General features: G+C 40.3%; 1 protein-coding gene across 1 annotated transcript; it reads right to left on the bottom strand.

The window, feature by feature from the left end:
• Positions 1–85: 85 nt before the first annotated feature.
• LOC308648991 (uncharacterized protein C6orf62 homolog) lies at positions 86–12558 on the bottom strand. The gene is made up of 5 exons (XM_081294241.1): positions 10142–12558; positions 8436–8612; positions 7160–7282; positions 3181–3315; positions 86–382 (listed from the first exon to the last, which is right to left on the bottom strand). Exons 1-5 carry the CDS (start codon positions 10268–10270, stop codon positions 257–259), a joined length of 690 nt encoding a protein of 229 aa, XP_081150367.1. The 5' UTR covers positions 10271–12558; the 3' UTR covers positions 86–256.
• Between the last annotated feature and the right edge of the window lie 488 nt (positions 12559–13046).

Below are 13046 nucleotides of genomic sequence, written 5' to 3'. Positions count from 1 at the left end.
TGATGCAGTGCAGCAAGTATGCAAAGCATCTTCTTTCACACAGTCCGTGCAGAAGACATCTAATTTTTTTTTTTAAGTTCTGAGATACAAATGATTAAAAAAAAAAAAAAAATCCAGGATGAACGAGTTTCAAAATGCATAGTGTTCTGTGCATGAGTCCATTTTCTTCAAACTCTGAAAAAATAAAGTGGTAAGAAAACAAGAAAAACAATTGCTGCTGCATTCTCTGATCTTCTTCATTTTGCTGGTCGGCCCTTTATTCTGGCATGTAAGGACGGAGGTGATCCTCTATGGTGCCAACTGCCCAATGGGTGAGCTGTTCCTGTGGCAGGTAGAGGCAGATGCTGCATAACTTGAAGATTGTAGCTTTGTTTTTTGGAGTCTAGGAAGGAAACATTTTTTAATATTTTTATTAAGACTTGTATCTAATTATTATTTGAAGGTTAAATTTAGGGAGAACCTATGGCACAGTAAAAGCCTTCAGAATAAGTGATAAATTACCATTTTCTAGTCTAGCAATCTAGTAAGGGAGATCATCTTTCCATACAAGGCACCAAAAAAAAAAAAAAAAAAAGTAAAGATCATTGTAAACTAAATGCATAGAAAATTTATGCAGAATTAAATTATAAAAAGTTATTAAGTCAACCAAAGGCTGCTTGCTAAAGAAATTAATGTTAAAGGCATTTCATGGAAACAGATCAGACTTCTAGTCATGTTTTTGTGTATAGGGAGTCAGCAGGAGTTGAAGCCAGGGAGATAATTAGACATGGGTTAAGCTCTAAGCATATCCTCTGGGGTTAGGGACCGGAAAGCCAAAGTGTGACCAACTAAATCAAACTCTTTTCTTTTTTTAATAGTATTTACCACTCAATCATCTAACTTAAGGACAACATGTACTATGTGCTAGAAAGCCAGTAACTATAGCTAACTACTAAAACTGGCTGAAGCCATTTACTGGCTAACTATGGCCAGTAAATGGAAGATAGGATCTAAATAAAACTGATTGCAAAGTTCATCTTTTTACTGAAGCATCTAAGACTGACTTGCTCATGAGGCAGTCTATTTATGTCAATGAATGTATTGTATGTATATAGACTTGTTCATTTTGTAGATCTTTTGAGGTGCTAGGGATTGGAAACGGGGCCCTGTGTATACTAACGAGCACTGCAGAGCTACACTCTGGTCCGTCAGTTAATTATGAAGCTCACAGGAAGCTTATGAAAATTATTTGCTCAACCGAAAGAACATGTTCACAGAAGTTTATTTGTCCAAAATCACATAGCCAGCAAGTAGCTGGTCTAAGAATCCACCAACTCCAAGGAATGAGAAGTTGTGCTCCATTTGTGCACTATGTAAAAATGCATTCTACTGCAAAATAAATGAATTACAAAAAGGAATAAAAAGAATCCTCCAACTCTAGGCCTGTACCTTTCTACCACCTGGCCATCCAAGATTATCCTTTGGTTAACCCTTGTTACTTATAAAAAAAATGCACAAGCTAGATGATTTTGATCAATTTATTTATTTCCTTAGCTATAATTAGGGGAGTTAATACCGATATCCTCAGGATTATCGAGGGTTAAATGAGTTCATCCATGTATAGCTCTTAGTGTAGAGCTGGGCACAAAGTGTTTTGGGCCACTATCGTTTCAATTTCCTTTACAAATTAATGCTGCAGTTAATTCTTCTAACAGGCAAATGTGGCCACACACATGTTCAGCTTATGAAGATCAAGAACAGAATCTGAATGGAGGAAGAGGACTAAGAGCATCAAAGACCAAGTTTGTTGACAACCATTCCTGTTTCCTGGGACTGAAGAGTTTCCAGGACTTGAGACTTTCAGTACTATACTGGGATACTCTATGCAATACGAGACAGTCACCTACCTACAACCCAAATTTGGTTTATAAAGTTAAATTTTTCATCAGGATTCAAGCTGCTTAATTCAAAGAAAAGATGTGTCCTTGATTCCTAACAGGAAATAATTTATTATAATAAGTAGCATCCCAAAGTCATGGCTATATAGTGCTAATTTTTCTTAATACATTCACATGAAAATGAAGTTTGGTTCCTCTATACTAGCTATTACAGCTTCTGTGAGAAAAATCTGTGCTTTAGAGTCCACTATAATTCAGGAACTTTTAAAACTGAATAAAACTAGCAAAACTGCCTGCTATACAGAACACTTCCTCAACAAATAATTTAAAGGACACATAAACAATAAAAAAGGAAAAATAAAGAGTCAACTTCAGGGGCTAGGGTTGTGGCTCAGCAGTAGAGCGCTCGCCTAGCACGTGTGAGGCGCTGGGTTCGACGATCCTCAGCACTTCATAAAAAATAAAGGCATTACGTCCAACTACAACTAAAAAAAAAAAATTTATATATATATACTCATTTTTTCCCCCAATCATGTTTTTCTGTATGGCTTCCTCAAAAGCGTCCACCAATATTAACTTTCCTTTTAATTCCCAGTTCTTTGATTTGCTCCTGTACCATATACTTACTTGATGTTCTGTAAGCTAAAAAGCACACATTGAATCTTCCCAAGCAGCCTGTTAGCTCCTCAGAGACAAGCTGTGATTTGATATTGTATTTTTCAGTTTGCACACATTCTCTTACATAAACATATGGTCTGCAATGTAATGAGTACTAAAACATACTTTACTTACATCACCTTCTCCATTATGTCTTCTCTAGTGCCCTACCTTAAAAATTTGAGCCACAGGTTATCTTTTCTTTTTCTCTTACACTAATTTTTTTTAATATAGAATGTACCTCATCCTTTTAGATCTTTATTTTAAAAGGCCTACATCATCAGTACTTCTCAAAATAGTGTTAGGAATCACTTAAAAATGCAGATTCTGATTAAGCAGGAGTAGAGTAGGGACTGAGAGTCTATATTTTAATAAGTTCCTAGGTAATATTCACCTGTTGACCATATACCCTACATTGATCTTTGCATAAGAACTTTCAAAATAGTTCACCAGGAAGTTCTAATATACAGCACAATTTAGGAACTTCTAGAATAAGAAGTACAGTATTTGTTTCTTGTTTTTAAAATAACTTCAAAAACAAGGCAGTGTTGAGGTGGCAAAACAATTAAGTATCTTATTTAGAAAACAGTTTTAATAACCAACAAAGCCTTTCATGAGTTCCAAAGTTGTTCTCATATTACCTTACCTGCAAGTGCTGTCTGTCAATGAAGAGAAACATTGACTGGTTGGGATTGTTGACAACAATTCCAGTCTTGTCCTTGCGGCTCAGTACATGCAGAAACTGTTTCTCATAGTCACCGTGATGAAACTCAAATTTGGCCTAGTTAAAACATACAAATGTTTTTATTTATTTATTTATTAGTTGTTCAAAACATTACAAAGCTCTTGACATATCATATTTCACACACTTGATTCAAGTGGGTTATGAACTCCCATTTTTACCCCGTATACAGACTGCAGAATCACATCGGTTATACATCCACGTTTTTACATACTGCCATACTAATGTCTGTTGTATTCTGCTGCCCTTCCTATCCTCTACTATCCCCCCTCCCCCTCCCCTCCCATCTTCTCTCTCTACCCTATCTACTGTAATTCAGTTCCCTCTTGTTTTTTTTCCCTTTCCCCTCACTTCCTCTTATATGTAATTTTGTGTAACAATGAGGGTCCATACAAATGTTTATGTAACTACAAATGTTAAGACTATCTGAAACACTTGCTGAACTCATTCCCACATACCTGTGCTGTCCAATATATAGCCAACAGCCACACATGGCTACTTAAACTAAGATATATTAGCCACATTTGGCTACTGGCCACTACTTTGAACAATCTCAGACAAAAGACATTTCCTTCACTATAGAAAGTTCTACTGGACAGTACTGTTATATAATTTGATCTTCAAAGAAGCTCTGCATCAACATGACTAAATCCTAATAACAATCTTAAAGCGAGGTTTCATAAAAATCTTACTTGGAAACCTACTTGGCCCAAGGCTCACACCACAGTACTTTAAACTCCAATGACCCTTGGGAGACAAACTCTAATTGCTCTTAGGATTACAAGTTCAAGCCCAGCCTCAGCAAAAAAGCAAGGCCCTAAAAAATTTAGTGAGAAAACACCTCAAAAAATAAAAAGGGCTGGGGGATGTGGCCCAGTGGTAAAGCTTCCCTGGGTTTAATCCCCACTACAAAAATAAAAAGAAAAAAGAAAAAAAAAATCTGTCTTTCTATCCCAGCTGTGTATCTCAGCAGTTATGTAACTATTTCTAAGTATTCTAAACTTCTGTTTCCTCATCTGTAAGGCTCTAACCCATTACTCAAAGACAGTCAAGGAGCATTAACTGAAATGTGATGCCCAGGTGTGAAATATACCTTCCACCTTTTACACAGATGGACTTCTGAGGGTGTATAAACCCCTGCAATATTTTTTCACTTGGTACTGGGAATGGAAACCAGGACTTCATGAATGCTAGACAAACACTCTACCAGGCTGGGGATATAGCTCAGTTGGTAGAGTGCTTGCCTCACATGCACAGGGTCCTGGGTTCAATTCCCAGCACCACCAAAAAAAAAAAAAAAAATCATTAAGAATATTCTTTCAATCTTAATGGGAGGAAGAAAAAACTTCATCCTTCCACAAAATGTATCTGGGCAACAGGAAGGGACAAATGATGAGTGAAAAAGACCAAATGGAGAATTCAAGAAACTATGAAACCTTTGATGATCTATGTAAATAATACTGAAGTGTAAAAAGTTGTTCCTTTTTGCATTTACTGAAGAACTAAGTATTTATATTTAAGGCCTTCCTTTCTAGATATTCACATACAGCCCACCCTCTGTATTCATGAATTTCCATGTCTGCAAATTCAACCAATTCCAGATAATATTTGGGAAAAAAAAATATTTGGGAAAAAACTGTATCTGTACTGAACATACAGTTTTTTCTTAGTCCATTATTCCTTAAACAAAATATAACCACTATTTACATAGTATTTCCACTGTGTTAGGTATTATAAGCAATCAAAAGATGATTTAAAATATACAGGAGGTAGGCTGGGATTGTAGCTCAGTGGAAGAGCACTTGCCTAGCTATGTGTGAGACACTGGGTTCGATCCTCAGCACCATATAAATAAGTAAAATAAAGGTCCATTGACAACTAAAATTAAACATACATATAACATATATAGCTGGTTATATGCAAATAATACGTTTCATATAAGAAACTGAATTTCAATAAGGGTCCTGGAACTAATCCCCACAGGATACCTAGGGATAACGATACTTGACATTACTTCAGGTGCAGTGCACTTGCCTGTATCCCAGTGAATTGGGAGGCTGAGGCAGTTCAACTTAGTGAGACCCTGTCCCAAAAAATAAAAGGTAAAAATGGCTGGGAATGTGGCTCAGTGATTAAGCACTCCTGGGTTCAATCCCTGATACCACCCCCAATCCCCCCACCAAAAAAGATAAATTAGATATCTTTCAGAGGTGCTGTGATGGGCTGGGCATGCAGCTCAGAGGTAGAGCACTTGCCTTACATATGCAAAGCCCCTAGGCTGGATTGTGAGCATTACAAAAATCAAAAACAAAAAACACTGTGCACAATAAGGAGACCTTCCTTTCTTCCAATCGGAAATCAAGAACTAAAGAACAAAAACTGGTCTGGGAATATGGCTTGGTGGTTGCATGCTTGCCTACCATGTGCAAGGAAGGCCCTGGGTTCAACTGCCCACACCTCGAGGAAGAATAAAAAACAAAAACCCTACCAACACCTCTGATGAGCGGTTAGAATTGAGGCACACTGCTCTGCAACTACACACATTCCTTCTCTATTCTGATTCTCATCCTTTTTATATTCAACTTATATTCTCTAGCATATTCATCTCACTCAGATACTATCTATTAAAAACAACTAAATATGATATTTGTTACCATATTTAAACTATGACCTATCTATAAAAATTATTATGAAATGAATCTTAGATGTACAGTTACATTATCATGGAAGTAGATGAGTATAACAACTTCTACAGTCTATTCACACACAAAAGCACTACAAAGACACAAATAGTTTTTTTTTTTTTTTTTTAGTTCTCGGCGGACACAACATCTTTGTTGGTATGTGGTGCTGAGGATCAAACCCGGGCCGCACGCATGCCAGGCGAGCGCGCTACCGCTTGAGCCACATCCCCAGCCCCACAAATAGTTTAAAGTGACAAAATAATTTTCATATTCCTAAATATTCAGCTTTTAGAATAAACCTTCCACTATTAAGTTTAGTATACTTAAAATGGTTCCTGAAATGCCATTCTTTGACTGTGAAAGTATGCTCACTGTAGAAAATTATGGAGATGTACCCACCTGGTTTACCACAAATCATAATTAACATTTTTGCAGATTTTCTATGTCTACAAATTTATTATTACAAATATAAGTAGGACCAACACATAAGTGTCTTGAACTAACATTAGAAATTGTCTAATACACCAAATGACAGAAGTCAGCACAATGTTAAGGTCAATTAAAATCTAATATTAGGGGGCAAGGAGTGTAGAATACATGAATAACATATATAGGGCCCTGTTTCAACTTCTACCACCAAACAATACTAAACTTATTTCTCTCCTGTATAGTTTCGGATACACATCAGTTTCTAGAACACTTTTTTTAAAAACCCATTTTAGGAGTATGCACGATGCGGGTCAGATATTCTGAAGCTCATCCATCAGCTCCCTCTGTAAATAAAATGTCCACCTTAAAAGATTTTCTCTGGCCAGACATGGTGGCAAATGCCAATAATCCCAGAAATTCAAGGGGCTGAGGCAGGAGAATTTGAGGTCAGCCTTGGCCACTAAGTGAGACCTTGTCTCAAAAAATAAGGGCAGGGGGTGTAACTCAGTGGTAATGTATGCCTGTGTTCAAACCTCAGTACCATGGAAAGGAAAGACTTTCTCTGTCCACAATTTCAAAGATATATTAGACAGAATAACCTCAATCTCAAAGGGTCCAAAACTTCAAATACTTTCCTTCTCTTACATCATAATAGTCAAAAGAACAGGAAGGACTCATGAAATAAAACTATTAGGAAGTATATATGCAAAGAATTTCTCAAGTCAGACCTTACTCAACAGTTTTAACTTGTTAATTTTAGAATAAAATACCTGAACAGGCCTAAAAGGCTCATCAGATTCCTTCCATCTGGAAAACAGGAGACAGACAATTTTCTCAATATCATTCCGAGGCCAAAGAATGAAATCCATCTCCTGAGTACAGCCAATTACATCCTATAAAATAACAATTTTTTTCTTTTAAAAGAAACAAAACTGTAACAAGCAACAATTATAAGTTTGACTACAAAAACACTCTACAAAAGGCCTATCATACCATTTTATATCTTGAGAGATAACAGTAATAGGCCTACACAATCTGAATAGATAGCTCATGACCCAATTTCAATTTTTATCTTGTGTTGTCCACACATTCAGTTCAATGTTCCTCATATGAAGTCCCAGATTCAGCAGTGCATGACATAAACCCATTTAACAAAGGTATCTTCAAACTCCTAATATTAATCAGTTAAAATGCTATTTTTGTTAGGTTTGACAGCGAACCACTTTTCTTCATTCCTGCTCCTACTCTCCATTGACATAGCTGGTGTTTCCATCTCTGTGCCTATTCTCCATTATCACAGCCGGTATATGTATTCTCAAAGGCCCAAGAACCTCTTACAGACCAATATAGTTATCTCTAATCTCTACCATTCCCTCACCCCAACTAATTGTGGGTATCTCTTACTAAAGTATGCCCAGATTAACTTTCATTGTATTACCCAAGTTTAGAAGGTTGGCAGGAGAACTTCTAAATTTCCTATTTAAGAGAAACCCAAAACAGTATTCTTCTCAATAACCGTGTACACCCTGAACAGCATAATAACACATAAGCAATTACTCATCTTTTATCTGAAGTCAACTTGGACTAGATTTAAAGCATCTTCAACTCATGCTGGACTGTCATCATTGATATTACCTGAACTTTGTCTCGTTTGGTTAATTTATTATTCACTTTTATCCCTTTCCCCTATTGTCAAGCTGTTTTATATTAATAGATTCAGTGTTTATCATATAGTTTTTATATATGTTCTTATAAACTATATGTGAAAGAATAAATTAATTGTAGTGAACCTATAGATGGTATTATTCTTTTCACTTTTTTTCTCTTGGCCCTTTGATTTTATATGCATGCACATCCAGTCAATTGCTTATAAGTTATACTTATTATAATTCATAATTATAAGAAATACTTTTACTAAAAAAAATACTTGGTAAAAAGAAGAAATCCATCACAATAGTCACTACCCATTTTCAGGGGAGAAAAATGCAAGTTTAACTCACAAAACTTACCTCACCCACTAGGTCACAACTTGACAACAGAACTCACCCTTCTCATAGACTGGTAACGAGGAGCATGGAGCTGTACCACATCCTTTTGTAAAAGCTCTATGGAACTTTCCAAGGAATAGCTGGAATCTCGCACACCTTTCAGGATATTTTCTTCATAATTATTTGTCATGACTGGTATAACCTCAGACACTTCAAAAAGTGCTGATTTTTTCTTCTAAAAGAAAAAAAAAAGGTATTAACCCATGGGGAGTACAGTCTTTAAACACCCAGCTCATAATGTTAAGTATCTTTATTTTCAGCTTTGCTTCTCATTTTTTTTAGTATTATGGTATTCATAACAAGTACTTAGTTTAGTAATTTTTAAATACTATGAGAAACACAAGTTTAAAAAAAAATACAATTACATGTCTTGGTATAATTTCACTTAAGATTCTATAAGCAGCTAAATTTAAAAGCAGCCATTCAAATATTTTCATTTTTTAAATGGGTCAATTTTATTATTCTTTCTGAATATTATATAACCTCAAATATCAATATTTGAAGAAGAAAATGTACACCAGATTATGTTTGAATGTTAGTCAAGATCAAGTGCTCATCACCAACTAGTTTATAAAGTTCTTCACTATTGAAGTATAGGTCATGAACTATTCAAGGCAATTGTATGAACATCTATTCATAGAATATAAGCATATCTTCACAAAAATTAAAACAGATGATTCAAAGATCTAGTTTCACCACTTGGATTTAGAGAAGCTACGTATAGCATCTCCAACTAATATCTGGTCTTTTGAATTCTGCAGTCCACTTGTTAAAAAACAAAAAGCACAAGAGGAAATAAGTTCTTAGTACTTCAAAGCAAATTACTTTGAAACCACTTTGCAATGCTATTTATCACTCCAGTAATTGTGTTCTTAAATACCAATAGCTTTCAGAGTTAAGAGTACAGTTAACAATTCATAAAACTTCCAAATACTCAATGCCACACAAATGCTTTTCTGATTTGAAATTAGTTCATCATTTAAAGTGAGAAAAAAAAGAAAGAAATCAAAGCAGCACTTCTTTACATTCATAACCTATTCTCTCATCAAATAGCCTTGTTGATAATTTAAGAAACTGTTCTTTAAGGTGCCAAAAAAAAAATTGTGCTTTCATCACTTTCACCTTGACCAGCTAAACCTCATCATTTACTATTTAGCTGTGAAACTAATCGAATAAGACAAAAAAAATTAAACTTCATGTCATTTTGAATTTAAAAAATAAACACTTTAAAACACAAACTAACCATTTTCAATATTTAGCTAATTCTAAAATTAAAGTCTATATTCTAATTCATTAAATGAACCATGAATAAAGAAACAGGCTAACTTTAGAATATGAACATTGATTCCAACTTAACACTTTCAAACATCCTATTTTACATTAGATAAATTTAGTTATAAAGTTCCCTGTGTTGCTCCACATAAGGTTTTACAATGTTACACAGTCTGTGTCAACTAAGTGGATACTACTAAGCTTTAGAATTAAGCATATCCAAACCAATTAATACTTCGGGCCCTTCCATTGATAATTTTACCACAACTGCTCCAATAGCAGAAACAGCCATAAGAGTAAAAAAACAAAGCATACAAAATAATTTTCTCTAACCACTCTTTGAACTGATATTCATAAATTATTTAAGAGTAACAACTAATATACACTTACAATAATCACTTGTGCTAATTCACATTAAGAACTTTAAATTACCTTCTCCTTGAACACAAAGGCAATATACATCTTGAAGTCAAACTGGTCAGCTAGAGATTCTTTTTTCTTTCTAAGCTGAGCACGAAGTCTGTTCAGCGCTTGTTTCTTCCGGGAGTTTGGGTCCCCCATTTTGAAATACAGGTGGTACTAAAGCCTTTGGAAATTGTCACTAAACTATGGGCACTTTTTCTTAAGACTCAAGTACAACAGAAACAAGTCATTTTTTTTCCTGCTAATATGATTGAATAGCTAAAATCACGACTGTAACCCCAAAACTGCACCTTCTGGCAATATTAGCAGACTGTCATATTACAGGGTCAAGAAACAAAAGCTGCTGTCCAGTCATGTCTGGACAATAATGTTTGGGGATTGATGGGAAAAAGGAAGGGGAATAAGGAAAGAAAGAGGAGAAAGTATTTGAACTAACTTTCTGGAAAACACATTTGGCTTCACTGCTAAAATAAAGGCTTTGAGGGGAAATGAAAAGCCTATTATCAGGATTTAGGTGTGCAGTAAAACACAGCTGACACCAGTCCAATCCTTGAAACCCATTCGAATTTTCCCCCTTTAGAAAAGGGATTAAGGAAAGGAATGGGGAGGGAGAAAGTGTGATCCTTGTTTTTCAAATACCAAACAAAACAAAACAAAACAAAACAAAACAAAAAAACACCAAAACAGGGTAGGTGAATGAAACTGAAATATCCAATTGGATTTTACCCAGCCAGATCCATGGCTGTAGTACCTAATTAGTTCTTAGTTATTTCAGATTTCACTATTGCTATGTATCGTCAGTGCTTGTTATTGATTACACTTGGTGGTGAGCAAAGAGAAAAGTGCAAAATCAGTAGAAAAAGAAGGGGAGAGGTACAGAGTTTCCCTGCAATCAACTACAGTGTACACCGGGGGCGGACAGCTGTTGCCCAAAGGAGCCATGAGAAAAAACAGCGGAGTCATTACCAACTTCCCCATCACCCACATTTTCACCCTCAGGCGGCTGCTAGTGCTGCTGCCAAGGAGAACCATGATGGCAGAGGGAAAAGGGGTGTACTGCAGGACAACAACTGCTCCGGCTCTGCGGTCAGACCTGGTCGATGCCCGGGACCCCAACGCGCTCAGCCCTGCGCCCGAGTCCTACATCCCCCAGGGAGCCTCCCTGAGCGTGCGCCCCGTTCGGGATGGGGGAGTGCGACTTATCTTCTCAAGAGCATGGCTGAGGCCAAGGTGGCGGGCTCTCCCAAATCCCGGGCGGCGCCCGGGGACCACCTGCCGTCCACCCCCCGGGTCCCGCCCCCGCCCTTGCCTTCAGCGGCAGCGACTCACTCGCACCACGGGAGACACAGGAGCACTCGGGTTCTCACTCATTTCATCGTGGAAACAACTCCCGCCCGGGTAGAGTAGGCGGGAGAGGGTAAGTGGGGAGGATCAGTGGGAAGAAAAGAAGATAATCGTGTTAATAGCAGTGACTTTGTGAAGTAGGCCCACCCCCCACCCCCCAAGAAAATCGAGCTCCCGGTCGGGCCGCTCTCGCGCTCAGCAGACCATGTTGGCGGGGTGTGCGTGGCAGGGCGGGTCGCGGGCGGTCTCGGGCGGGCGGGCGACCGTGCCCGCGGCAGGGGCTCGGCCGACGGGGCGGGCGCGGCCTCTAGCCGCAGCCTGCGGGCGGAGCGGCGGCGGCGGCGGAGGCGGCGGCGGCGGCGGGGGCGCTGCTCGCGGCGCGGGCGGGAGCCATGTCAAGAGAACACCACCAGCCAGCTGCGCCCCTCCATGCCCGCTGCGCAGCGCTCGGAGGCCCGGCCGCCCGCGCTGCTGCCGCCGCTCGGCCCCCGCCTGGGACCCATAGTCTGCTCGGCGCGCCGGCGGCGAAGGGAGGGCGGCGGGAGGAGGAGAGGGGAGCCCTGCGCTAAGGTCTGTCCGCGAAGCGAGTCCCGCAAAGTTATTTCAGTTCGAGCATCGGATCGCAAGTCCGTCCCCCCACAGTCGCTGGCGGCTCCGGAGAGGCCGAGCGGACCCGAGAGCGGGCGCCGGAAGGCGGGTGCGCGTCCGCGGCAGCAGAGCCTCGTCCCCACCGGTGGCTGCGGGAGCGGCGGCAGCGTCTAGCGCCTCCCGGTCCGGCGCAGAGTCGCGTTTGAGGAGAGCAGCAAGAACAAACAACTTAAAATGGCAGCGACGGCCGCTGCGTCACCCGCCCGCACCGGCACCGCCCCGCGCCCTCTGCGGCTGCGCGCCGGCGGGTTGCACCACCTGCGCGAGAACGGGGGTGGGAGGACCGGAAGCGAGGAGGAGCGCAGGGCTCTCTCAGAAATCGGGGAAGAAAAAACTAGAGCAGAATAAATAATAAAGGTTATAAACTGGAGAGCCTCCCTCCAAAGCGAGTTTGAAAAGAGAAACGCCCCTCTTCGCCGACATGGAATCTCCATGGGGCGTGGAAGGGTTCCGGTCACGCCCCCCGTAACTCCGTCAGGGCGTCCCAGTCCTCGAGTAGGCTGCTCGCCCCTCCCCTGACGCCACAAACCACGCCCCATCCCCGCCCCACAAAGCACCCGGATGCAGCCGCTGGCCCGGCTTCTCGCCCGCCGCGCAGCCTTGGGCGGGGCTTGGGTCGGGTCGGGGCGGAGCTGAGCGGGGAGGGTAGGGAGGAGCGGAGAGGAGATGGGGCGTGTACTTGGGAGGCCACGGCACGTCCCCGCTTCACTGAGAGTGTCTGTGGTCCTTGTGCGGTTTGCGCCGTGATAATTTGCGGCGGGAACCGAGAATTCATTTCCAGTGCTGCAGTTTGAACAGTGCAGCGGAAAGTGGCCGCGTTGGTGCCCCGCGCCTCGCTCCGCGGCCCACGTGCGCACACCGGAGGGCGCAAGGTCACAGTCGCCGCTGCTGCTGTGACCTCGCGGGGAAGTTGGCCGTGGGT

This window comes from Spermophilus citellus, assembly GCF_964194105.1.
Source record: "Spermophilus citellus genome assembly, chromosome: 5".
Lineage (NCBI taxonomy): Eukaryota > Metazoa > Chordata > Mammalia > Rodentia > Sciuridae > Spermophilus > Spermophilus citellus.
This window is presented reverse-complemented; position numbering and strand designations above follow the sequence as displayed.

Coding starts and splice junctions, on each gene's coding strand:
- LOC308648991 (XM_081294241.1), bottom strand. CDS start 10,270: ATGGGGGACCCAAACTCCCGGAAGAAACAAGCGCTGAACAGACTTCGT. Junction 7,283..8,435: donor GTTACCAGTCTATGAGAAGG/GTGAGTTCTGTT, acceptor GTTATTTTATAG/GATGTAATTGGCTGTACTCA. Junction 3,316..7,159: donor AGCCTTTTAGGCCTGTTCAG/GTATTTTATTCT, acceptor TGTTTTAACTAG/GCCAAATTTGAGTTTCATCA.